At 44.7% G+C, this 27473-nt stretch overlaps 1 protein-coding gene across 1 annotated transcript in view; it reads right to left on the reverse strand.

Annotated features, from left to right (window-relative positions):
• Nucleotides 1-27473, reverse strand: part of LOC139254271 (electrogenic aspartate/glutamate antiporter SLC25A12, mitochondrial-like) — a 169748-nt gene that overhangs the window by 84407 nt on the left and 57868 nt on the right. Inside the window, exon 5 of the mRNA XM_070873658.1 lies at nt 19802-19941. Within this exon, the coding sequence (XP_070729759.1) occupies nt 19802-19941 (140 nt within the window). The remainder of the gene's footprint in view (nt 1-19801; nt 19942-27473) is intronic.

Raw genomic sequence — 27473 nt, forward strand, 5'->3', positions numbered from 1 at the left:
GGGGGGAAGAAGAGTTTGGGGGGGAAGAAAGAGTTTGGGGGGGAAGAAGAGTTTGGGGGGGAAGAAGAGTTTGGGGGGGAAGAAGAGTTTGGGGGAAGAAGAGTTTGGGGGGGAAGAAGAGTTTGGGGGGGAAGAAGAGTTTGGGGGGGAAGAAGAGTTTGGGGGGGAAGAAGAGTTTGGGGGGGAAGAAGAGTTTGGGGGGGAAGAAGAGTTTGGGGGGGAAGAAGAGTTTGGGGGGGAAGAAGAGTTTGGGGGGGAAGAAGAGTTTGGGGGGGAAGAAGAGTTTGGGGGGAAGAAGAGTTTGGGGGGAAGAAGAGGTTTGGGGGGGAAGAAGAGTTTGGGGGGGAAGAAGAGTTTGGGGGGGAAGAAGAGTTTGGGGGGGAAGAAGAGTTTGGGGGGGAAAGAAGAGTTTGGGGGGGAAGAAGAGTTTGGGGGGGAAGAAGAGTTTGGGGGGGAAGAAGAGTTTGGGGGGGAAGAAGAGTTTGGGGGGGAAGAAGAGTTTGGGGGGGGAAGAAGAGTTTGGGGGGGAAGAAGAGTTTGGGGGGGAAGAAGAGTTTGGGGGGGAAGAAGAGTTTGGGGGGGAAGAGAGTTTGGGGGGGAAGAAGAGTTTGGGGGGGAAGAAGAGTTTGGGGGGGAAGAAGAGTTTGGGGGGAAGAAGAGTTTGGGGGGGAAGAAGAGTTTGGGGGGGAAGAAGAGTTTGGGGGGGAAGAAGAGTTTGGGGGGGAAGAAGAGTTTGGGGGGAAGAAGAGTTTGGGGGAAGAAGGTTTGGGGGGAAGAAGAGTTTGGGGGGGAAGAAGAGTTTGGGGGGAGAAGAGTTTGGGGGGAAGAAGAGTTTGGGGGGAAGAGAGTGTTGTGGGGGGGAGAAGAGTTTGGGGGGGAAGAAGAGTTTGGGGGGGAAGAAGAGTTTGGGGGGGAAGAAGAGTTTGGGGGGGAGAAGAGTTTGGGGGGGAAGAAGAGTTTGGGGGGGAGAAGAGTTTGGGGGGGAGAAGAGTTTGTGGGGGAAGGGGTTTGGGGGGGGGAGAAGAGTTGGGGGGGTAAGAAGAGTTTGGGGTGGGGGGGAGAAAGAGAAAGAGGGGGAAAGGCGGGGGGCTCTCCTGCACCGTCGGGGGGGGGGGGGGGGCGGGCCCGCTGTGGATCTCTTACTTTTTTCTTCCCCCCCCCCCCCCCCCCCCCGCCCATTAAGATGCGTGGTTCACCACCCATCACCCCTCCCCCCCCCCCCCCCAGCCTGCCATGTTGAGCCTTCTCCCTCCTCCCGCCGCCCCCTCCCGCTTCAGATGCCGCATTCTCCCCCCCACCATCCCAGGCCAAAGGGTCGCGCGTACGGCCAGCCGCTGCCAAGTTTAGTTGAAGGTAGGATTTACTTCAGTTCTTTATTTTTTATTGAATGCTTATTACTTTGTGTTTTGTTTGGTGCTTGGTGGTGTTTTAAATGTAGTTACTTGTACCGATTCCTTAATTCTAGGTAAGGTTTTTCTGTGTGGACAGAAGTGGCAACGTACGCTGGCCTAAGTTAGTGTGGAGCAACTATTTGCCGGCCAAGCTCACTTAAATGGCCAAAACAGGCGTAAGTGGCTAGGAACGCCCCCTTTTGAAAAAAAAACGAAACTAAAAAAAAACGAGCTAACTCACTTACACTGGCGCAAATTAAATGGCTAGAATTGCAACTAAAAAGATATTCTAAAAAAATCAAGTTGTTCCAAAAAAAAAGAGCAACTCCTGGGGAAATTTGGGCCCCATAATGGGGACCATAAAACTGCTAGATTGTCGTAAAAGCCCATCTGGCTCACAGCAATGTGGTCGGTTCTTAATTGCCCTCTAAAATGGCCAAGGAAGCCACTCAGTTGTATAAGGCGGCTTATCACCGCCTTCTCCGGGGCAATTAGAGATGGATAATAAATGCTGGACTTGCCAGCGATGCCCATATCTCATGAATGAATGAAAACAAAAATAAAGATGGAAATATTTAGTTACTAAATTAAAAGGAAGGATTACTATTTCTAAAATAGGATGTCATTTCTTTCTGCAGTTAAATGCTCACTACTTTTGACTGAATTTTAGTCAACCTCATCACTGCAACAAAAAAAGGAGTACTTTGTCATTGTAATACTCTGCCCCACTCCAACTCTAACCTCTCCCTCTTACACTGTTCTAATGAAGCTCAATTGAAGCTCTAGGAACAGCATCTCATCTTTCGATTTGCATTTACAATCTTCCGGGCTCAACATTGAGTTCAACAACTTCAGATCATAACCACTGCTCCCATTTTTTCGAGACAGCAGTTGCTGGCAATTATTCTGCTTTGTCATTTTCAGCTCCTCGAGACACACCTTTCATATCTTTTTTGTCCCATTACCACCCCTTTTTGCTTGCACTATCATCCCTTTTGTCATTTAATCACTCCTGCCTTCCACCCTATCACAGACATTCCCTTTTGCTCTTTCCTCCCCCCACCCTGCCCTGAATCTACACTTGCTTAAAAGCTGGTGCATCGCTAATCTTTTCCAGTTCTGATGAAAGTGCATCGACCTGAAACGTTGGGCTGGTGTTAGGTAGGAGGTGGGGAAGGAGCAAGGGGGTTGATTTGAGGTCAGTAAAACCCAGAAGTACAGATTTCCTAAACGACCTGCAGTTGTGGTGGTTGGAGTGGGGGCAGATGGTCGGCGGAGGGGGTCAGGATGGTTCACTGGGCAGCTTGTTGGGCCTGGAGGAAACACTCCTGCTCCTCCTGGCCCACAAACAGTGCTGTGAAGGCAGTTACCTTGTGGATTCGTCCCTTCTCGCCTCCTTTCACCTGCCGGGTTTCCCAAGCCAGACCTGGGAAACTCTGCCAACTGTAGTTAAAAATAGAATCACTGTTAAAATGATGGCCGCAAAATATTTTAAAAACCAAGCTGCCTCCTGCAGGCAGATTGGTCACCCGTCCCTCGCCCCGCATCCTTTAAAACTAGAAGTGGGAAGGTACGGAGAGGCTTTTTAACCTCCCACCCAAACCAAACCCACCCATCTTTGGGGGTTAAAATTCCCCCTGTTAACTATGTTTCTCTCTCCACAGATGTTGCTTGACCTGTTGAGTGTTTTTAGTACTTTGTCCATGGTGTATTTTGTTTGGTCATTTCTTTACGATACATTCACAATTAAAAATTGGTTCTATTTTGATAACAGTTTGAGTACTATGGATTCATTAACCCAGTGTATTAGTCATCAGAAAGAAAGAACTCCAATTTATATAGCGCCTTTCTGGAGTAGGTGGGACCAGTACAGGCCAGACGGGTTGCACCTCAACATAGACAGGACCAATATCCTCACCGGGGACTGGGGAGGGGGGGGCGGGGGTGGTGTTGCTAGAGCTGTTAAGGAGGTTTTAAACTAATTTGGCAGGAAGCTGGGCACCAGGATGTATCATTAGAAATGTTAAACATGGTGCACAAAAAAGTGGGAGATACAGATAGCACTAGCGTAAGAGATAGAGATAGAGATAAAGCAGAAAAAGGGGCATATGACAGATGTCAGGTTAAGAATACAAGTGAGAACCAGGCTGAATACAGAAAGTTCAGAGGGGAAGTGAAAAAGGAAATAAGAGGGGCAAAGAGGGAGTATGAGAATCGATTGGCAGCTAACTAAAGGGAATCCAAAAGTCTTCTTTCGGCATATAAATAGTAAACGGGTAATATAAGGAGGGGTGGGGCCGATTAGGGACCAAAAAGGAGGCCTATACATGGCAGAGGGCATGGCTGAGGTACTAATTGTGTACTTTGCATCTGTCTTCACCAATAAGATGCAGTCAAAGTCAGTGAAAGTGGAGGTAGTTGAGGTATTAGATGGGATAAAAATTGATATAGAGGTACTAGAAAGGCTGGCTGTACTTAAAGTAGGTTAAGTCACTAGGACCGGATGGAATGCATACTAGGATGCTGAAGGAAGTAAAGGTGGAAATTGTGGAGGGGCTGGCCATAATCTTTCAATCCTTCTTAGATACAGGGGCAGTGCCAGAGGACTGGCAAATGTTACACCCTTGGTCAAAAAAGGGTGGAAGGTTAAACCCAGCAACTGGTAAGCTTAACCTCAGCGGTGGGGAAGCGTTTAGAAATGGTAATCACGGACAAAATGAACAGACACTTGGACAATTGTTAATTAATTAAGGGAAGCCAGCACAGATTTGTTAAAGGCAAATCATGTTTAACTAACTTGATTGAATTTTTTGCTGAGGTAACAGAGAGTTGATGAGAGCAATGCAGTTGATGTGGTGTATATGGACTTTCAAAAGGAAGTTAAAGCCCATGGAATAAAAGGGATAGTGGCAGAGTAGTGGTAAACGCTGGTTTTTCGGACTGGAGGAAGGTGTACAGTAGTGTTCATCAGGAGCCACTATTAAGACTACTGCTTTTCTTGATTTGGAGTTGGGTGTACAGGGCACTATTTCAAAATTTGCAGATGACACAAAACATGGAAGTATAGTGAACAGTGAGGAGGATAGGGATCGACTTCAAGAAGGCATAGGCAAGCTGGTAAAATGGGTGTCACACGTGGCAGATGAAGTTTAATGCAGAAAATTGCAACATGATACATTTTGGTAGGAAGAACGAGCAGAGGTAATATAAACTTCCCCTCCAGGGTAGCCTTGAGGAGTTCATAGAGTGTATCTGGGATAGTTTCCTTGAACAGTATGTTGCACAACCAACCAGGCAGCAGGCTTAGATCTAGTACATGTAAAAAGGCAGGATTAATAAATGATCTCGTAGTAAAAGATCCTGTAGGAATGAGTGACCATAATATGGTTGAATTACAAATTCAGTTGGAGAGTGAGAAAGTTTGTTCTCAAATCAGGGTCCTAAGCTTAAATAAAGGAGACTACAAAGGTATATGGGCAGAGTCGGCTAAAATTGACTGGGAAAGTAGACTAAAGAATGGGACGGTTGATGTGCAGTGGCAGACATTTAAGCAGATATTTCATAACTCGCAACAAAAATATATCCCAATGAGAAGGAAAGACTAAGAAGGAATAACCATCCATGGCTAACTAAGGAAATAAGGGAGGGTATCAAACTGAAAACAAAGGCACACAATGTGGCCAAGACTAGTGGGAGGCCAGAGGATTGGAAAATGTTTAAAAGCCAGCAGAGAATGACTAAAAAATTGATTGAGAGGGATGATAGACTATGAAAGTAAACTAGCACAAAATATGAAAAAAAAAAGATAGTAAGAATTTCTACAGGTACATAAAAAGGAAAAGAAAAAGAAAGAGTGTCGAAAGTAAATGTTGGTTCCCTGGAGGATGAGACCAGGGAATTAATAATGGAGAACAGGGAAATGGCAGAGACATTGAACAAATATTTTGTATCGGTCTTCACGGTAGAAGACATTGAAAACATCCCAATAGTGGATAATCAAGGGGCTATAGGTAGTGGGGAACTTAATACAATCACTATCACTAATGTGGTAGTACTAGGTAAAATAATGGGACTAAAGGCAGATAAGTCCCTTGGACCAGAAGGCTGATATCCTAGGGTCTTGAGAAATGGCTGCAGAGATAGTGGATGTATTGGTTGCAATCTACCAAAATTCCATGGATTCTGGGGCGGTCCCAGCAGATTGGAAAACTGCAAATGTAACACCCATATTTTAAAAAAGGAGTCAGACAAAAAGCAGGAAACTATAGACCCGTTAACCTAACATCTGTCATTGGGAAAATGCTGGAGTCCATTATTAACAGGGGAATAAATTTGTTAAAGTAAATCATTGTTTGCATTATAACCAAAGGACACAGATTTAAGATAATTGGCAAAAGAACCAGAGGGGAGATGAGAGAATTTTTTTTAAACACAGTGAGTTATGATGATCTGGAATGCACTATCTGAAGTGGGGAGGGGGGGGGGGGGTGGAAGCAGATTCAATAGTGACTTTCAAAGGGGAATTGATAAATACTTGAAACACAAAAGGTTAGTATGCAGGTATAGCAAGTGATCAGGAAGGCCAATGGAATCTTGGCCTGTATTGCAAAGGGGATGGAGTATAAAAGCAGGGAAGTCTTGTTACAGCTGTACAGGGTTATTGGTGAGGCCACACCTGGAATACTGCGTGCAGTTTTCATTTCCATATTTACGAAAGGATATACTTGCTTTGGAGGCAGTTCAGAGAAGGTTCACTCGGTTGATTCCGGAGATGAGGGGGTTGACTTATCAGGAAAGGTTGGGTTGAGTAGGTTGGGCCACTACTCATTGGAATTCAGAAGATTGAGAGGTGATCTTATCAAAACATATAAGATTATGAGGGGGCTTGACAAGGTGGATGCAGAGAGAATGTTTCCACTGATGGGGGAAAGACTAGAACTAGGGGGCATAATCTTAGAATAAGGGGCCGCCCATTTAAAACTGAGATGAGAAGAAATTTCTTTTCTCAGAGGGTTGTGGATCTGTGGAATTCGCTGCCTCAGAGCTGTGGAAGCTGGGACATTGAATAAATTTAAGACGGAGATACAGTTTCTTAACCGATAAGGGAATAAGGGGTTATGGGGAGCGGGCAGGAAAGTGGACCTGAGTCCATGATCGGATCAGCCAACATCGTATTAAATGGCGGAGCAGGCTCAAGGGGCCGTATGGCCAATTCCTGCTCCTATTTCTTATGTTCTTATGAAGGAAGCAGTAGCGGGACATTTGGAAAAGCATGATTCAATCAAGCAGAGTCAAGCATGGTTTTATGAAAGGGAAATCATGTTTGACAAATTTGCTGGAATTCTTTGAAGATGTAATGAGTTGGGTGGATAAGTGGATATGATGTATTTGGATTTCCAGAAGGCATTCGATAAGGTGCCACATAAGAGGTTACTGCACAAGATAAAAGCTCACGGTGTTGGGGGTAATATATTAGCATGGATAGAGGATTGGGTTAACTAACAGAAAACAGTCGGGATAAATGGGTAATTTTCCAGTTGGCAAACAGTGACTAGTGGGGTGCCACAGGGATCGGTGCTGGGTCCTCAGCTATTTACAATCTATATTAATGATTTTAATGAAGGAACCAAGTGTAATGTAGCCAAGTTTGCTGATGATACAAAGATGATAAGGAAAGCAAATTGTGAGGACGACATAAGAAATCTGCAAAGGGATATAGGCAGGCTAAGTGAGTGGGCAAAAATGTGGCAAATGGAGTATAATGTGGGAAAATGTGAGGTTATCCACTTTGGCAGAAATAATAGAAAAGCAAATTATAATTTAAATGGAGAAAAATTGCAAAGTGCTGCAGTACAGAGAGACCTAGGGATCCTTGTGCATGAAACACAAAAAGTTAGTATGCAGGTACAGCAAGTAACCAGGAAGGCAAATGAAATGTTGGCCTTTACTGCAAGAAGAGAGTATAAAAGCAGAGAAGTCCTGCTTCAACTGTACAGGGTATTGGTGAGGCCACACCTGGAGTACTGCATACAGTTTTGGTCTCCATATTTAAGGAAGGTTATATTTGCATTGGAGGCTGTTCAGAGAAGGTTCACTAGATTGATTCCGAAGATGAAGGGTTTATAAGGATAGGTTGAGCCTATACACACACACACACACACACACACACACACACGAGTTCAGAAGAATGAGAGGTGATCTTATTGAAACTTATAAGATAATGAGGGGGCTCGACAAGGTGGATGCAGAGAGGATATTTCCACTCATAGGGGAAACTAAAACTAGGGGATAGAGTCTTAGCATAAGGGGCCGCCCATTTAAAACTGAAATGAGGAGAAATTTCTTCTCTGAGGGTTGTAAATCTATGGAATTCTCTGCCCCAGAGAGCTGTGGATATATTTAAGGCGGAGAGAGACAGATTTTTAAGCGACAAGGTAGTAAAGGGTTATGGGGAGCGGACAGGAAAGTGGAGCTTAGTCCATGATCAGATCAGCCATGATCTTATTGAATGGCGGAGCAGGCTTGAGGGGCCAAATGGCCGACTCCCGCTCCTATTTATGTTACTTATTTTAATTCCAAAAGGGGGTTCAGGAACAGAGACATCTGGGGTTATATGTGCACAAATCATTGAAGGCGGCAGGACAGGTTGAGAAACTGGCTAAAAAAAAAAATACAGGATCCCAGGCTTTATAAATAGAGGCACAGAGTACAAAAGCAAGAACGTTATGATGAACCTTTATAAAATACTGGTTCAGCCACAACTGGAGTATTGTGCCCAATTCTGGGCACCGCATTTTAGGAAGGATGTGAAGGCTTTAAGAGAAGGTGCAGAAAAGATTTATAAGAATGGTTCCAGGGATGAGGGACTTCAGTTATGTGGATAGACTGGAGAATCTGGGGTTGTTTTCCTTAGAGCAGAGAAGATTGAGAGGAGATTTGATAGAGGTGTTCAGTCTAGACAGAGTAGATAGAGAGAAACTGTTTCCATTGGTGGAAGGGTCGAGAACCAGAGGTTTAAGGTGATTGGCAGAAGATCCAAAGGCGACATGAGGAGAAACAGCGAGTGGTTCTGATCCGGAATGCACTGCCTGAAAGGGTGGTGGAGGCAGATTCAATCGTGGCTTTCAAAAAATTAGATAAATTCTTGAAGGAAAAACATTTGCAGGGCTCGATGGGCCCAATGGCCTCCTGCTCTGCTGTAACGATTCTATGATTCATTCATGACCTCAGGATGTCCCAAAGCACTTTACAGCCAATGAAGTACTTCTGAAGTGTAGTCACTGTTCTAATGTAGGAAGTGCTGCAGCCAATTTGCATAAAGCAAGGTTCCACAAACAGCATTGCGATAAATGACCAGGTAATCTGGTTTTTAGTGATGTTCATGAGAGATAAATATTGGCCCAGGCCATCAGGGAGAACTCCCCCACTACTCTTCAAAATAATGGCCATGGGATCTTTTACATCCACCAGAGAGGACAGAAAGTGCCTCGGTTTAACATCTCATCCAAAAGCTAATAAACGAATATTTTTTAATTGCGAAGTTAAGAGTTGATGCCTCATCAGAAGCATATGTTGACAACATCCTGCATAGTTATGTCAGTCTATAATGAACCTTTCAGATTGTTAGCTTGTCATATTATCGGCCTGGAGAAGGTCTGGGAGACCAGGCATCTTTGAATTCTACCATACATCATGATCTATATTTGTAAATCATTTTTTCTAATTTCCTTCATCTCAGTTTGATATTCAGGTTTAAAACAAAGAGGTTCAGAGGACTTGAGGCAGGTTTTTGAGGGAAGAGGGCGTGAATATAGATGCCTTTTGAAGTCCACTAAGCTTAGCAACTACCGAGTTTTGGTACAAATTCTTCTGGGCTCATAAGATTAAGGTGAACATGTGAAAGACTTCATGAGGCCAGATTAAATCTTAGATACAAGTTTGTTACGGTTGGATGTTGGTCCAGATTCAGTAATATTAGGAGAAATACTGGTGCATTGTTTTAGAATCCAAGGAGGTACAAGTTAAAACATTCTTTAAATCAAAAGATACTGTTGGATTAAATATCTAATTTTTTTAAAAATGGCCCGGGTTTTGCGGTAGCTTTGATGGCGTACGCACCATAAACAGTCTTAAGCCTTCTAAAAGCATGCGGAAACCCGGAAGTTGCAGTCTGACAAGGTTCACCTTGACAGATCTACTGTACCGATTGAAAAATCACTTTCGCTGGCGCAGAGCGAGGTTATTTGCTTAACTACTGCACAGCAAATGCCCACGAAACCCTTACGCCTGGTAAAAGCAGGCATAGGGCCGGTTTTCACCACAAGAGTTAATAGAAATCTTAAATTAAAAATGTTAAAATTAAAAAATCATGCACAAACATTTAGAATTAATTTATGCAAATTTTGGTCCCGTTTAAAATGTTTACAATTATTTTTCAAAAACTTCAATTTTTTATTCTATATGCTTTTAATTAAATTTGAAAATGAGAACATTTATTTTTATTGCAATTGTCGAAATGATTTCATTATTTGGGGATTCCTGATTTGAGGAAACCCCCTTTCTGATTGGGCAACCTGGCCCACATAATCCCAGGGACGCTTCCGAACCATCTGCGCCCCTGGGATCCATGGACCTTTACGCAGGCATACGACAACAGGCCCAAGACACAAAGTCTCCAAAGCCTGGGAGCCTGAAGGTAAATAAGTATATTTTTAGTGGGTCGGAGGGGTACTCTGGAGGTACACCTTCGACCACAAATTCCGGGCTAATATGTTTTTTTAATAGTTTGTAGCCTGTCACATGGTCTGATAATGTTTATTCTTCTACTATCCGAAGACTAGGAGGACGAGGAGGACATAAGGAGCTCACTTCAATTCAACTGTTGGCTTAGTTCAATGGTAGCACTCACCACTGACTCAAGATGCTGGGGTGGATTTTCGGATCCTCTCCGCTCCGTTTTTCGCCACAAAGCGGCGGTGAGGTGTTTAGCCTCCAGCGCCCCGCAGCGATCCTTGGGTCCGGTTTTGTGGCGGCACAGAGCAGCGCCGCCCGGAAGAGCTGCGCCAGAGTGCAACGCGCCTGGTTGCGAGACCAGTGCGAGTTTTGACTCTTGCCCGACCCGTACGCCCCGAAGTGCGCCCCGCAGTGAACGCCTGGGAAATCAGATGGTCCAACGATACTGGCATTGGAGAGGTAAGTAATGGACTCTTAAGCTAAGTGTGATTGTTTTTTCTTTTAATTTTTTTTGTGATTTGTGTTGTGGTGGCATGGGCAATATTTTGGCAATGTTTTTGTGGCTTCCTCCCCACCCCCCACTCCCTCCGCCCCGAGGCATCTCTCGGAGCGCTGCCGGCCCGACTCTTTCGCTCAGGAGTTTCCCATGCTGATGTCCTAAAAGGTGTGTACAACTCTTCCATTAGTGCTGCGCCCCAACTCGGGGGCCCAGTTGCCCAATGTTACTTGCTGAGGCGAAAACTGTTCCCGGGCGCAAACTTTACCGCCCTGCCGCCATTACCGTCCCAAAAACATCAAAGTCGAAAATCCAGCCTAATGGGTTCAAACCCCACTCCAGGACTTGAGCACATAATTTAGACAAACGTTTCAATGCAGTACTGAGGGAGTGCTAGACTATTGGAGGTGCTGTCTTTTGGATGAGATGTTAAACCAAGGCACTTGTTCAGATAGATGTAAAAATTCCACGTCGATACTGCCGTTTGTGGGACCCCTGATAAGTGCAAAATGCCTGCTGTGTTTGCTTACATAGTGGCTATATTTCACTGGCAGAAAGTAATTCACGGGTAGAAACATGTTTTGGGATGTTCTGAGGTCATGAAATAAGCTATATTAATGCAAGTTCTTTCTTTTAAGTGAATAAGTTTTACACTAACAAAGTTGTTCTGTTCAACCCCTGAACAATGTTACATTATCGGACATCGTGGTTAGGAAGTAAGGTCTCATTTGTGGGAGTGGCCCTAATGGCATGGGCAAGAGGAATACCGGCTGAAGCCATAAATTTTGTAACATGGCATCCAACCTTTTTTATTTTCCTGAATCACAGAAATTTACGGCCCATCGTGCCTGCGCCGGCCAACCAAGGGCAATCCAGCCTAATCCCACTTTCCAGCTCTTGGTTCGTTACCCTGTAGGTTACAGCACTTTAAGTACACATCCAAGTATGTTTTAAATGTGGTGAGGGTTTCTGCCTCTACCACCCTTTCAGGCATTGAGTTCCAGACCCCCACCACCCTCTGGGTGAAGAAATTTCCCCTCATAACTCCTCTAAACCTCCCCTTAATTACTTTAAATCTATACCCCCTGGGTTGGTGACCCCTCTGCCAAGGGAAACAGGGGTCCTTCCTATCCAGGTCTCTCAATTTTATACATCTCAATTAGATCTCCCCTTAGCCTCCTCTATTCCAAAGTAAACAGTCCCAGCATCTCCAATCTTTCCTCAGCCAAAATTCAGTCCAGGCAACATTCTTGTAAATCTCTTCTGCACCCTTTCCAGTGCAATCACATCTTTCCTGTAATGTGGTGACCAGAACCGCACACAGTACTACAGTTGCGGCCTAACCAGTATTTTATACAGTTCAAGCATAACCTCCTTGCTCTTGTATTCTTTGCCTCGACTAATAAAGGCAAGTATTCCATATGCCTTCTTAACCACCTTATCTATCTGGCCAGCTACCTTCAGGGATCTGTGGACCTGCACTCCAAGATCCCTTTGTTCCACTACACTTTTCAGTGTTGTACTATTTAATGTGTATATTACCTTGTTAGACTTCCCCAAATGCATTACCTCACACTTATCCAGATTGAATTTCGTTTGCCACTGTTCTGCCCACCTAACCAGTACATTGATATCTTCCTGCAATCCGTAGCTTTCTTCATTATAAACCACACAGCCTATTTTAGTGTTATCTGTAAACTTCTTAATCATATCCCCAACATTTAAGTCCAAGTCATTGATATATATCACAAAAAGCAAGGGATCCAGCATAGAGCCTTGCGAACCCCACTGGATACAACCTTCCAGTCACAAAAACACCCATCAACTAACGCCCTTTGCTTCCTGCCTCCGAGTCAATTTTGGATCCAACTTGCCACTTTGCCCTGGATACCATTGGCGATTACTTTCGTGACCAGTCTGCCATGTGAGACCTTATCAAAAGCTTTGCTAAAATCCATATATACTACATCATTCATCGACCCTCCTGGTTACCTCCTCGAAAAGTTCATTCAAGTTAGTCAGACACTTAACAAATCCATGCTGACTGTTCCTTGATTAATCCATGTCTTTCCAAAAAGATTTATCCTGTCCCTCAGGATTTTTTCAAATAATTTTCCCACCACTGAAGTTAGGCTGACTGGCCTGTAATTACTCAGTCTATCCCTTTTTCACTTTTTAAACAAAGGTACAACATTAGCAGTCCTCAGGCATTGCACCAGTAGCCAGAGAGGATTGGAAAATGATGGTCAGAGCCTCTGCTATTTCCTCTTTTGCTTCTCAACAGCCTGGGATACATTTTGTTATGTCTTGAATAAAGAGTCAGGCTAGATACTGCAAGCTCAAAGTAAGGTGCGACCGTAGTCCTTTATTACAGATCTCAAAGTGCCTCTCCAGCTTGTGCGGCCTCCTTATATACCAGGTGCTCCCAAGGGATTGTGGGATCCCTTGGGACTCCAGGGGATAAGCCCTCTGGTGGTTAGACATGGTATTTACAGGTTGACATACATAACACTCACCCCTCAAAGTCAATAGTGTAACCATTCACAATGGGAGTCGATCTGGGGCCTTCCTTTCCATGGTTGATCGTCTCGGTGTAAATGCTGGTTTTGATGAGTCGTTTGTTGGGACCTTGCTGTGCTGTTGCGCAGCTGGCCTTGCTGGGGGTGGTGATCCTGCTGGGCTGCTGCGGATGATGGGTTCTGCTTCATGGTCAACTGCTAGGTCGGTTGCCACTTGTGTGTGTGTTGGAGGGTCGAAAAAGGCGGAGTTTATTGTGGGTTGTTCTGGATCGTCCATAAATCCGAGTTTGGTTTGGTCCAAGTGTTTCCTGCAGGTGAGTCCATTTGAGAGTTTGACCACAAACACCCCACTCCCCTCTTTGGCCAAAACAGTGCCAGGAAATGACTTGGGACCTTGTCCATAGTTCAACACAAATACAGGATCATTTATCTCAATTTCACGTGACACATTTGCGCGATCATGATATGTATTCGGTTGAAGCCGCCTGTTCTCTACCTGCAGGCAGTGACTAGTGGGGTACCGCAGGGCTCAGTGCTGGAACCCCAGCTATTTACAATATACATTAATGATTTGGATGAGGGAATTCAGTGTAATATCTCCAAGTTTGCAGATGACACTAAGCTGGGTGGCGGTGTGAGCTGTGAGGACGACGCTAAAAGGCTGCAGGGTGACTTGGATAGGTTAGGTGAGTGGGCAAACGTGTGGCAGATGCAGTATAATATGGATAAATGTGAGGTTATCCACTTTGGTGGCAAAAACACAAAGGCAGATTAGCATCTGAATGGCGGCAGATTAGGGAAACGGGAAGTGTAGCGAGACCTGGGTGTCATGGTACATCAGTCATTGAAAGTTGGCATGCAGGTTCAGCAGGCGGTGAAGGCGGCAAAATGGTATGTTGGCCTTCATAGCTATGGGATTTGAATATAGGGGCAGGAAGGTCTTACTGCAGTTATACAGGGCCTTAGTGAGGCCTCACCTGGAATATTGTGTTCAGTTTTGGTCTCCTAATCTGAGGAAGGACGTTCTTCCTATTGAGGGAGTGCAGCAAAGATTCACCAGACTGATTCCTGGGATGGCAGGACTGACATAAGGAGAGACTGGATCGACTGGGCCTGTATTCACTGGAGTTCAGAAGGATGAGAGGGGATCTCATTGAAACATAAAATTCTGACGGGACTGGACAGCTTAGATGCAGGAAGAATATTCCCGATGTTGGGGAAGTCCAGAACCAGGGGAAAAAAGTCTAAGGATAAGGGGTAAGCCATTTAGGACTGAGATAAGGAGAAACTTCTTCACCCAGAGTTGTTAACCTGTGGAATTCCCTACCGCAGAGAGTTGTAGATGCCAGTTCATTGGATATATTCAAGGAGGAGTTAGATATGGCCCTTACGGCTAAAGGGATCAAGGGGTATGGAGAGAAAGCAGGAAAGGGGTACTGAGGTAAATGATCAGCAATGATCTTATTGAATGGTGGTGCAGGCTCGAAGGGCCGAATGGCCTACTCCTGCATCTATTTTCTATATTTCTACGTTCGTGTAGATCAGGATGGACTAACGAGAGCCTTGTCTTCAGTGCCCTTTTCATGAGCAGTTCAGCAGGAGGGACCCCAGTGAGCGAGTGGGGTCTTGTGCGGTAACTGAGCAGGACTCGGGATAAGCGAGTCTGCAGTGAGCCTTCAGTTACCCTTTTCAAGCTCTGCTAGATTGTTTGAACTGGTTGTTCTGCCTGACCGTTGGACGCTGGTTTAAACGGGGCAGATGTGACATGTTTGATTCCATTGCGAGTGATCAACTCCTGGAACTCGGCACTGGTAAAGCACGGCCCATTGTCACTTACAAGGACATCGGGCAGGCTGTGCGTGGCAAACATGGCCCGTAAGCTTTCAATGGTGGCAGCCGCCGTGCTTGCCGACATTATCACACATTGCTCCATTTAGAGTACGCATCTACAACCACTAAGAACATTTTTCCCAAGAATGGGCCTGTATAGTCGACATGGACCCTGGACCACGGTTTGGAGGGCCAGGACCATAAACCTAGTGGCGCCTCCCTGGGTGCCTTGCTTAATTGTGAACATGCATTACATTTGTGCATGTAGGACTCTAAGTCTGCATTGATACCAGGCCACCACACGTGGGATCTGGCTATCGCTTTCATCATTACGATGCCTGGGTGGGAGCTGTGGAGATCACTAATGAAACTGTCCCTGCCCTTTTTTGGGACCACTACCCGATTACCCCATAGGAGGCAGTCTGCCTGTATAGACATTTCATCTTTGCGCCACTTGTGCGGCTTTATTTCTTCCTGCATCTCTAACAGGACACGAGACCAACTCCCGTGGAGCACACAGATTTTTTTAAATAAGGACAGTGAAGGGTCCTGGCTCATCCAGGTTCTAATCTGTCGGGCGGTAACAGGTGATTGCTCACTCTCGAAGCCTGCTGAGAGCATCGGCACAGTTTTCTGTGCCTGGCCTGTGGCGGATGGTGTAGTTGTATGCGGACATGAGCGCCCATCTCTGGATGCGGGCCGATGCATTCATATTTATCCCCTTGCTTTCAGAAAAGGGGGATAAGCGCGGCTTATGGTCGGTTTCCAATTCAAATTTGAGCCCGAACAGATATTGATGCATTTTCTTTACCCCGTAAACACATGCTAACGCTTCTTTTTCAATCATATTGTTGGCCCTCTCAGCCTTAGACATACTTCTGGATTCAATTTCCCAAATTCATTAGCTTGTTGCAATACAGACCCACCCCGTACTACGACGCATCACATGCTAGTACCAAACGCTTACATGGATCGTACAACACAAGCAATTTGTCTAGCTTTCTCAAAGGCATTTTCTTGGCTTTTACTCCATACCCATTCATCTCCTTTACGTAGTAAAGAGTGCAGGGGTTCTAACAATGTGCTAAGACCCGGTAAGAAGTTACCAAAATAGTTCAGGAGTCCTAGAAACGACTGCAGCTCTGTCACGTTCTGTGGTCTCTGTGCATTCTTGATTGCCTCAGTCTTCGAATCGGTGAGCCTGATGCCGTCCGCCGCGATTCTTCTCCCCAGGAACTCCACTTCAGGTGCCAGGAAAACGCACTAGCCTGAGTCCCACACGATTAAGCCGACTAAAACCGTCCTCCAGGTTCTGCAGGTGCTCGACGGTGTCCCGACCTGTAACCAAGATGTCGTCCTGGAAGACCACGGTGCGCGGGACCGACTTCAGCAAGCTTTCCATGTTCCTCTGGAATATCGCCGCGGCCGATCGAATCCCAAACGGGCATCTGTTGTAAATGAAGAGACCTTTGTGCGTGATGATGCAGGTGAGGCCTTTCGATGATTCCTCCAGCTCCTGCGTCATGTAGGCCGAGATGAAGTCCAGCTTCGATAACGTTTTCCCTCCCGCCAGTGTCGCAAATAGGTCGTCTGCCTTTGGTAGCGGGTATTGATCCTGCAGTGAGAAACGATTGATGGTTACTTTGTAATCACCACAGATTTCGACAGTGCCGTCTCCCTTGAAGACTGGAACAATCGGACTGGCCCAATCATTGAATTTGATCGGCGAAATTATGCCTTCTCGTTGCAGCCTGTCCAGCTCGAGCTCCACCCTCTCTCTCATCATGTAAGGTACCGCTCTCGCCTTGTGATGGATGGGTCGCACCCCCGAAATCAAACGGTCTGCACTTTTGCTCCTTGGAACTTCCCGATGCCTGATTCGAACAGCGAGGGGCATATGAGGTGTCGTCGACGGACGAAAGCGCTCAGACGTCGTCCCAGTTCCAGCGTTTTATTCCCAGCCAGCTCCTGCCGAACAGCGTGGGGCCATCGCCCAGTACCACCCAGATTGCTAACTCGTGCACCGCTCCATCGTAGGAGACCTTTACAGTAGCACTGCCGATTACGGGAATCAGTTCCTTTGTATACGTTCTCAGTTTAGTACGAATAGGAGTCAGGACTGGCCTTGAGGTCTTGCTGCACCACAATTTCTCGAAAGTCTTTTGCTCATTATGGACTGGTTTGCGCCCGTGTCCAGCTCCATGGACACCAGGAGTCCATTTAATTCAATCTTCAGTATTATCGGGGGACACTTTGTGGTAAATGCGTGCACCCCATATACCGCTGCCTCCTCGGTCGGAGACTCTCGTTCGTCATGTTGTACCGTGGATCTGTCCTCCTCTGCAAAATGGTGGTTTGCAGGATTAGCAGGGCACCAACAAGGTGTTAATGGCCTTGTATTCACCACCCTTGATGGTGAACTCCGTCATCTGCAGACGTGCAGCTGCAGGCGTGCAAGTCCTGCCCTGTACATTTCGATTCAAAAACAACATTACTTTGTCCACAGTACTTGCAGCAGCACTCGTGTGCTGAGAAATTTGTTTGGTATTGTCACTAGTGGCAATAAACACATGGGCTATCGCTATGGCTTTACTCAAGGTTGGGGTCTCTACAGTCAAAAGTTTGCGAAGTATTACTTCATGGCCAATGCCAAGTACAAACAAGTCCCTGGAGCATGTGCTCCAAGTGTCCTTCAAATTCACAATGTCCTGCAAGGCACCTTAACTCGGCGACGTAGCTCGCCACTTCCTGGCCTTCAGACCTCTTGTATGTGTAGAACCGATACCTCGCCATTAGAATGCTTTCCTTCGGGTTTAGATGCTCCCGGACCAGTGTGCACAACTCAGCGTACGACTTGTCTGTGGGTTTTGCTGGAGCAAGCTAATTTTTCATAAGGCCATACGTTGGTGCGCCGCAAACGGTGAGGAGGATTGCCCTTCGCTGGGCAGCGCTCGTGGCCAACGAACTGGAACGAGAAGCGAAGTATTGGTCAAGTCGCTCCACGAAGGTTTCCCAATCATCTCCCTCGAAAATTTCTCCAGGATGCCCATGGTTCTCTGCATTGTTGCAGTGGGATTCGTCATTTGTATCTCGTCGCCAGTTGTTATGTCTTGAACAAAGAGTCAGACTAGATACTGCAAACTCAAAGGTGTGACCGTAGTCCTTTATTACAGATCTCAAGAGTGCCTCTCCAGCCTGTGAGGCCTCCTTATATACAGGTGCTCGTAAGAGGTTGTGAGATCCCTTGGGACTCCAGGAGATAAGCCCTCTGGTGGTTAGACATGGTATTTACAGGTTTACATACATAACGCATTTCATCTGGGCCTGGGGATTTATCTACATTCAAAGCTAAACCAAGCCCCTTAATACGTCCTCTCACTATATTTATCTCATCTAATATTTCACACTCCTCCTCCCTCATTGCAAAGTCTGCATCGCCCCTCTCTTTTGTGAAAATGGATGCAAAGTATTCATTCAAAACCCACATCTTTCCTTTATGGTCTCTAATAGGCCCCACTCCTTCTCTCGTTATTCTCTGCTCTGAATGTATTTATAAAATATCTTTGCATTTTCCCTGATTTTACTTGCCAACATTCTTTCATGCTCTCTCTTTGCTTTCCTGATATCTTTTTTAATTGCACCCCTGCACTTGTTATACTCCTCTAGAGTTTCTGCAGCGAGAGTTCCAGGTATCTGTCATAAGCATCCCTTTTTTTCTTTATCTTACTCTATTGTCCCTCGACATCCATGGGGCTCTCGATTTGTTAGACCCACGCTTTTTTTTTTATTATAAAAGAGAACATACTTGCTTTGTACCTTCAGGATCTCCTCCTTGAATGCCTCCCACTACTCTGACACTGATTTACTATCAAATAGCTGTTTCTGGTCCACTTTGGTCAAATTCCATCTCAACTCAGCAAAATTGGCTTTACCCCAGTTGAGAACTTTTATTCCTGGTCTCCCTTGTCCTTTTCCATAACTACCATAAATCTTACTGAATTATGATAAATAGCACCAAAATGCTCTCCCACTGACATCCCTTCCACCTGCCCCTCTTCATTCCCCAAAACCAAATCCAGAACTGCCCCCTTCCTTGTTGGGCTTGCTACATACAGGCTACAGAAGTTCTCCTGAATGTATTTTAGGAATTCTGCACCCTCTGTATCATTCACACTACCTTTATCCCAGTTAATATTAGGATAGTTGGAATCCCTCACTATTGCAGCTCTATAGTATTTGCACTTCGTAGCAATTTGCCCACATATTTATTCTTGTATCTCCTTCTGACTGCTTGGGGGTCAATAGTACACTCTCAGTAGTGTGATCGCCCCTTTTTTGTTCTTTCATTCAACCCATATGGCCTCATTTGATGACCCTTCTAACATATCATCCCTTCGCACAGCTGTAATTGTTTCTTTAATCAATACTGTCACCCCCCTCCTTTTTTTTTTACCCTCTCTCTATCCTGGAGCTCTAACTTTCGGCTTAAAACATGAAATTCAAGCCACTATCGAAATAGCATTGTATTTTTCTACTTTTTAAAAGGGGTAAATAAAATTTGAAAATATCTCATTTACAACAGAATTTAAAAATGATAAAATGCACATCACAGGCAAAAGGTACATCAATATTTAACCATCTTAAACAAGAGAAATCACTGCAAACATTTTTGTTACTTATCTTGTATGATTAAAAAACAAAATATTTATGTAATACAATTAGGCCAAGCAGATAGAAGACAATTTAGTGCTGTGAAGATAAGTGGGATGATCAAATGATTCTCTCTATCCCTGGCTGTCGTGCAAGAGGTTTTTGTAGAGATGATAACTTGCCTGCAAAAACTGCGTAAATTCGGAATAGCAGAGATTCTTTTTCCTGTCGAAGCCAAAGTGCAGCCGAATAAACTCACAATCCCAGTTGAAAGGGATATGATGGTGAATAATTGTCTGGCTGAAGATCTCTTTGACATTTTCTAAAAATAATTTTAAAAAGATCATAACTAAATTTAAGAATGACGCTAAATAATCACATTTATTACTTTTTTTTTTAAAGTGACAAAATGTTTAGGCACGATTTAATGATGACAACATATCTGTCAAGGGCCTTACCACACCAATGACTGTATTTATAAAAAGAAAAGCTAAGTGCTAAAACAAATAATTGAATGGTTAAAATCCCCAAAATCAGCAAACATTTTGCCACGTTACAGTTCTACCACTAGATTAGAAAACTAATATTCTTTAACTGCACTTTTTCAAAACAAACTGAATTTAAAAATAAAAATTATAATTGCACTAGCACAAGAACAAAAGGTGAAAGGAGGACGACACTTCTAAATGAATGCTTTGAGACATTATACCAGAGTTTCAAAATACTGAGAGCAATCACGTTATTACTTCAACAGTGTTATCATTTTTCCTATAATCTTAATAGAAAGTTAATGGTACGAATGTCTAAAAATACAAGAGCCAATTTTGTAATTCTAGTGCAGTGCAGACCAACAGCACAAAGGAGCAGCACATGCACAGAAGGTTCCCAACGTCAGAACTGGACTAAATTTGAAATTCTCCAGTATGGAAACAAAAATAAGTCCAAAAGAACAGAAGCTACCACATCAAAACAAAGAAAAAAAGTTAAAAACTCAAATGTTATGAAACAATGCATAAGCATTATGTCCAGAGATGTCCAAAGTCGGATCAACCGGACTGGTTTCAAAACGGCAGGAAAAGTTGTAAACAAATAACTTAAATTATAACAGTCCAAACAACATGGTAAATTCACAGAATAAACGCACAAAAAAGAGGAAGGCACAGTAAAGTCCCAATGACAAGCATGATTAAGAATTAAACGACAACAATAGCAGGAAGAAGTGGAGCTCTAGACAAATATAAAAACTGATCCCCAGGCCCCCAAGTTACAAGCAGACCACTGGAAAACAAACAGTGGAGTGCAAATTTGGACTTTTATGCATGCAACATTATTTCTAGCGGAATAATGTTTATCTTGTAAAATTATGTTATCTATCTATATATTAAAAGTAGTGCATCATGCATACATAAGAAAAACGAGCAGAGGCCATACTGCTCCTCGAGCCTGCTCCGTATGTCACAATTACTTCTTGCAAACTTTTCTATCACGCTTGCGTACCACTTAAAAATTTACTATTATATTTAACTCCTGATGAATCCACCCAGCTCCATCTCCAAGGCATTGGTCTCAACAGCACAATCTACCCCAGAACTTCTAAAATCAATCTTCTTGACCGATGGCTCTCCATTGCTATTTGCACAGATTTAATCTATTGCTTTGAACTACCATTCCAAGACAACCAAAATAACACCGAAAAGCCAGCGGTAGCGGTATTTCATGAAAATCCAGCCCTATGTGTATTTGAAAAAAGGATCAAAATTGCTCTTTTTAAATAGACTGAATGTTGCAAGCTTGTTGTTGTTAGCCCCCAGGACTGGAAAAAGTACAGGCCATTGCTGGGGAAATTTTATGCAGAGATCTTGAGCACTGTATGACCAACTGTCCGAGGGGTAGTGTTTGCTAGTGATGTTGGGGAGGGTTTAAACTAATATGGCAGGGGGATGGGAACCTATGCAGGGAGACAGAGGGAAGTAAAATGGGGGGCAGAAGCAAAAGGCAGAAAGGAGATAAAGGAAAAGTGGAGGGCAGAGAAATCAAAGGCAAAAATCAAAAATGGCCACATTACAACATAATTCTAAAAGGACAAAAAAAAAGAGTATCAAAAAAACAAGCCTGAAGGCTCTGTGTCTCAATGCGAGGAGCATTCATAATAAGGTGGATGAATTAACTGCACAGATAGCCGTTAATGGATATGATGTAATTGGGATTACGGAGACATGGATCAGAGTGACCAAGGCTGGGAACTCATCATCCAAGGGGAGTCATTATTCAGGAAAGATAGATTAAAAGGAAAATGAGGTGGGGTAGTGTTGCAGGTTAAACAGGAGATTAACGCAATAGTAAGGAAGGACATTAGCTTGGTTGATGTGGAATCTGTATGGGTAGAGGTACGGAATACCAAACGGCAGAAAACGCTAGTGGGAGTTGTGTACAGACCACCAAACAGCAGTAATGAGGATGGGGATGGCATCAAACAGGAAATTAGGGATGCATGCAATAAGGGTACAGCAGTTATCATGGGTGACTTTAATCTACATATAGATTGGGCTAACCAAACTGGTAGCAATACAGTGGAGGAGGGAGTGTATAAGGGATGGTTTTCCAGACCAATATGTCGAGGAACCAACTAGAGAGCTGGCCATCCTAGACTGGATGTTGTGTAATGAGAGGATTAATTAGCAATCTTGCGAGGCCCCTTGGGGAAGAGCGACCATAATATGGTAAAATTCTTCATTAAGATGGAGAGTGACAGTTAATTCAAGAGATTAGGGTTCTGAACTTAAAGGTAACTTCGATGGTATGAGACATGAATTGGCTAGGATAGACTGGTGAATGATACTTAAAGGGTTGATGGTAGATAGGCAATGGCAGACATTTAAAGATCACATGGATAAACTTCAACAATTGTACATCCCTGTCTAGCATAAAAATAAAATGGGGAAGGTGGCCCAACTGTGGCTAACAAGGGAAATTAGGGATAGTGTTAAACCCAAGGAAGAAGCATATAAATTGGCCAGAAAAAGCAGCAAACCAGAGGACTGGGAGAAATTTAGAATTCGGCAGAGGAGGACAAAGGGTTTATTTAGGAGAGGGGGAAGTAGAGTATGAGAGTAAGCTTGCAGGGAACATAAAAACTGAATGCAAAAGCTTCTATCGATATGTGAAGAGAAAAAGGATTAGTGAAGAAAAATGTAGGTCCCTTGCAGTCAGAATCAGGTGAATTTATAATGGGGAACAAAGAAATGGCAGACCAACTGAACAAATACTTCAGTTCGGTCTTCACGAAGGAAAAGACAAATAACCTTCCGGACATACTAGGGGACCGAGGGTCTAGCGAGAAGGAGGAACTGAAGGAAATCCTCATTAGTCAGGAAATTGTGTTCGGAAAATTGATGGGATTGAATTCCAAAATTCTCTGGACTCTGGGGAGGTACCAGCGGATTGGAAAGCAGCTAATGTAACACCTCTGTTTAAAAAAGGGGGCAGGCAAAAGGCAGGTAACTATAGGCCGGTTAGTTTAACATCTGTAGTGGGGAAAATGCTTGAAGCTATCATTAAGGAAGAGATAGCGGGACATCTAGATAGGAATAGTGCAATCAAGCAGACGCAACATGGATTCATGAAGGGGAAATCATGTTTAACCAATTTACTAGAATTCTTTGAGGATATAACGAGCATGGTGGAGAGGTGTACCGATGGATGTGGTATATTTAAATTTCCAAAAGGCATTCGATAAGGTGCCACACAAAAGGTTAATGCAGAAGATAAAGGTACGCGGAGTCAGAGGAAATGTATTAGCATGGATCGAGAATTGGCTGGCTAACAGAAAGCTGAGAGTCGGGATAAATGGGTCCTTTTCGGGTTGGAAATCGGTGGTTAGTGGTGTGCCACAGGGATCGGTGCTGGGACCACAACTGTTTACAATATACATAGATGACCTGGAAGAGGGGACAGAGTGTAGTGTAACAAAATTTGCAGATGACACAAAGATTAGTGGGAAAGCGGGTTGTGTAGAGGACACAGAGAGAGGCTGCAAAGAGATTTAGATAGGTTAAGCGAATGGGCTAAGATTTGGCAGATGGAATACAATGTCGGAAAATGTGAGGTCATCCACCTTGGGGAAAAAAAAAACAGTAAAAGGGAATATTATTTGAATGGGGAGAAATTACAACATGCTGTGGTGCAGAGGGACCTGGGGGTCCTTGTGCATGAATCCCAAAAGGTTAGTTTGCAGGTGCAGCAGGTAATCAGGAAGGTAAATGGAATGTTGGCCTTCATTGCGAGAGGGATGGAGTACAAAAGCAGGGAGATCTTGCTGCAACTGTATAAGGTATTGGTAATGCCGCACCTGGAGTACTGCGTGCAGTTTTGGTCACCTTACTTAAGGAAGGATATACTAGCTTTGGAAGGGGTACAGAGACGATTCACTAGGCTGATTCCAGAAATGAGGGGGTTACCTTATGATGATAGATTGAGTAGACTGGGTCTTTACTCCTTGGAGTTCAGAAGGATGAGGGGTGATCTTATAGAAACATTTAAAATCATGAAAGGGATAGACAAGATAGAGGCAGAGAGGTTGTTTCCACTGGTCGGGGAGACTAGAACTAGGGGGCACAGCCTCAAAATACGGAGGAACCAATTTAAAACCGAGTTGAGAAAGAATTTCTTCTCCCAGAGGGTTGTGAATCTGTGGAATTCTCTGCCCAAGGAAGCAGTTGAGGCTAGCTCATTGAATATTTTCAAGTCAAAGATAGATAGATTTTTAACCAATAAGGGAATTAAGGGTTACGGGGAGAGGGCGGGTAAGTGGAGCGGAGTCCACGACCAGATCAGCCATGATCTTATTGAATGGCGGAGCAGGCTCGAGGGGCTAGATGGCCTACTCCTGTTCCTAATTCTTATGTTCTTATGAAGGCCGATAAATCCCCAGGACCTGATAGTCTGCATCCCAGAGTACTTAAGGAAGTGGCCCTAGAAATAGTGGATGCATTGGTGGTCATTTTCTAACATTCTATAGACTCTGGATCAGTTCCTATGGATTGGAGGGTAGCTAATGTAACACCAGTTTTTAAAAAAGGAGCGAGAGAGAGAAAACAGGGAATTATAGACCGGTTAGCCAAACATCGGGGATAATGTTGGAATCAATTATTGAAGATGCAATAGCAGCGCACTTGGAAAGCAGTGGCAGGATTGGTCCAAATCAGCATGGAATTATGAAAGGGAAATCATGCTTGACAAATCTTCTCGAATTTTTTGAAGATGCAACTAATAGAGTGGACAAGGGTGAACCAGTGGATGTGGTGTATTTGGACTTTCAAAAGGCTTTTGACAAGGTCCCACACAAGAGATTAGTGTGCAAAATTAAAAGCACATGGTATTGGGGGTAATGTATTGACGTGGATAGAGAACTGGTTGGCAGACAGAAAGCAAAGACTAGGAATAAACGGGTCCTTTTCAGAATGGCAGGCAGTGACTAGTGGGGTACCGCAAGGCTCAGTGCTGGGACCCTAGCTATTTACAATATACATTAATGATTTAGACAAAGTAATTGAATGTAATATCTCCAAGTTTGCAGATGACACAAAGCTGGGTGGCAGTGTGAGCTGTGAGGAGGATGCTAAGAGGCTGCAGGGTGATGTGGACAGGTTCGGCAAGTGGGCAAATGCATGGCAGATGCAGTATAATGTAGATAAATGTGAGGTTATTCACTTTGGTGGCAAAAACAGGAAGACAGATTATCTGAATGGTGACAGATTAGAGAAAAGGGGAGGTACAACGAGACCTGGGTGTCATGGTACATCAGTCATTGAAAGTTGGCATGCAGGTACAGCAGGCGGTGAAGGCGGCAAATGGCATGTTGGCCTTCATAGCGAGAGGATTTGAGTATAGGAGCAGGGAGGTCTTACTGCAGTTGTACAGGGCCTTGGTGAGGCCACACCTTGAATATTGTGTACAGTTTTGGTCTCCTAATCTGAGGAAGGACATTCTTGCTATTGAGGGAGTGCAGCGAAGGTTCACCCAACTGATTCCCAGGATGGTAGGACTGACATATGAAGAAAGACTGGATCAACTAGGCATATATTCACTGAAATTTAGATGAATGAAAGGGGATCTCATTGAAACATATAAAATTCTGACGGGATTGGGCAGGTTAGATGCAGGAAGAATGTTGTCGATGTTGGGGAAGTCCAGAACCAGGGGTCAGTCTAAGGATAAGGGGTAAGCCATTTAGGACCAAGATGAGGAGAAACTTCGTCATTCAGAGAATTGTGAATCTGTGGAATTCTCTACCACAGAAAGTTTGAGGCCAGTTCATTAGATATATTCAAAAGGGAGTTAGATGTGGCCCTTACGGCTAAAGGGATCAACGGGTATGGAGAGAAAGCAGGAATGGGGTACTGAAGTTGCATGATCAGCCATGATCATATTGAATGGTGATGCAGGCTCAATAGGACAAATAGCCTACTCCTGCACCTATTTTCTATGGGGCCAAGTTTCGACCTGAATTGCTACTGTTTTTTTGGAGCAACTGGTTTAGAATGGAGTATCTTAGAAATTGCAATTCTCCACATTTAGTTTGCTCCAGCTCTAGTCAGTTAGAACAGTTTCAGTTTGGAACAGATTTTCTTTTTCAAAAGGGGGAGTGTCCGGCCACTTACGCCCATTTTGAAAGTTTAGGCAGTGAAAACTTACTCCAAACAAACTTAGAATGGAGTAAGTGTAGATTTTTGTACGCTCAGAAAAACCTTGCCTACACTTAGAAAATCAGGCGTAGGTTACAAATCAGGTGCCTGAAATGGGGGGTTTTTAAAGTGAAGTTTACAAACATTAAACACTTCAATTTTACAAATAAAGAGCCATCATCAATAAATCAATCAAAAGAAAATAAATTAAAAATTAAAAAAATTTAAAAATCAATAAAACAAAACATTTTCTACTTACCGACTGCAGCACCGGGAGCCCTCCAACAGTGTGCTGGGATGGGACGGCCCCCCGCGCCCCAGTGTCTCTATCTCTGTGTGTGTGTCTCTCACCCTCTGTCTGTCAGTGTCTGTGTTTCTGACACAGGGGGAGGGAGGGAGGGGGAGGGGGAGAAGGGAGGGAGGAGAGAGTAGAGGGAGGCTTAACAGACCAGGCCCAAGACTTCGGGCAGGGCCTGCCCCTAGCACCGGATTTAAAGGTAGGTGGCCGGGGGATGGAGTGGAAGCGGGAGTCGAGTCGAGTCGGGTCGGGTCCAGGGGTCGAGGGCAGGGAGTGAGGGGGGCGTGTCGGGGGGGGGGGGGAAAGAGGCGAACGGGGGGGCGGGTCCCGGGGGCAGGGTCGGGTCTGGGTGCAGGGGGTCGGAGAGTCGGGTCGGGTGGAAGCAGGAGCTGGGCGTGGGAGGTGCAGCCTGATCCACGCAGCCCCAGTGAGGCCATTCGGCCAGGGCTAGGGGCTGCGTGCTTCGGGCCCCTCCCACACAGTTTTGGGCGCCTGGAGCTACTGCACATGCGCGCCCACTGTAGGGTGCCTGTGCAGAGGTCCCGGCACTGTTTTCAGCGCAGGGACCTGGCTCCGCCCCCCCCACAGCTCGTGCTGCGCCACGCCCAGCTCCAGAGGACCTGCAGGGAGCCGGAGAATCGGTGAGTATTTTTTAGGCGCATTTTCTGACGCAAAAAACGGGCGTCCAGGTCGGGGCTGCGCCGTTCTAGGCGCGGCCCGAAACTTGGGCCCTATGTATGCGTTTAGTGATTTTTTTTTTCTGGAATTGTCTTAACATTTTCATGTGTGTATATTATAAATGTTATTTCTATTGTGTACCTAACACAGATGAGACTACACACAGGGAGGTTAAAGTAACAGTGACCTCAGTCT

Source organism: Pristiophorus japonicus, chromosome 3 (assembly GCF_044704955.1).
Source record: "Pristiophorus japonicus isolate sPriJap1 chromosome 3, sPriJap1.hap1, whole genome shotgun sequence".
Classification (NCBI taxonomy): domain Eukaryota; kingdom Metazoa; phylum Chordata; class Chondrichthyes; family Pristiophoridae; genus Pristiophorus; species Pristiophorus japonicus.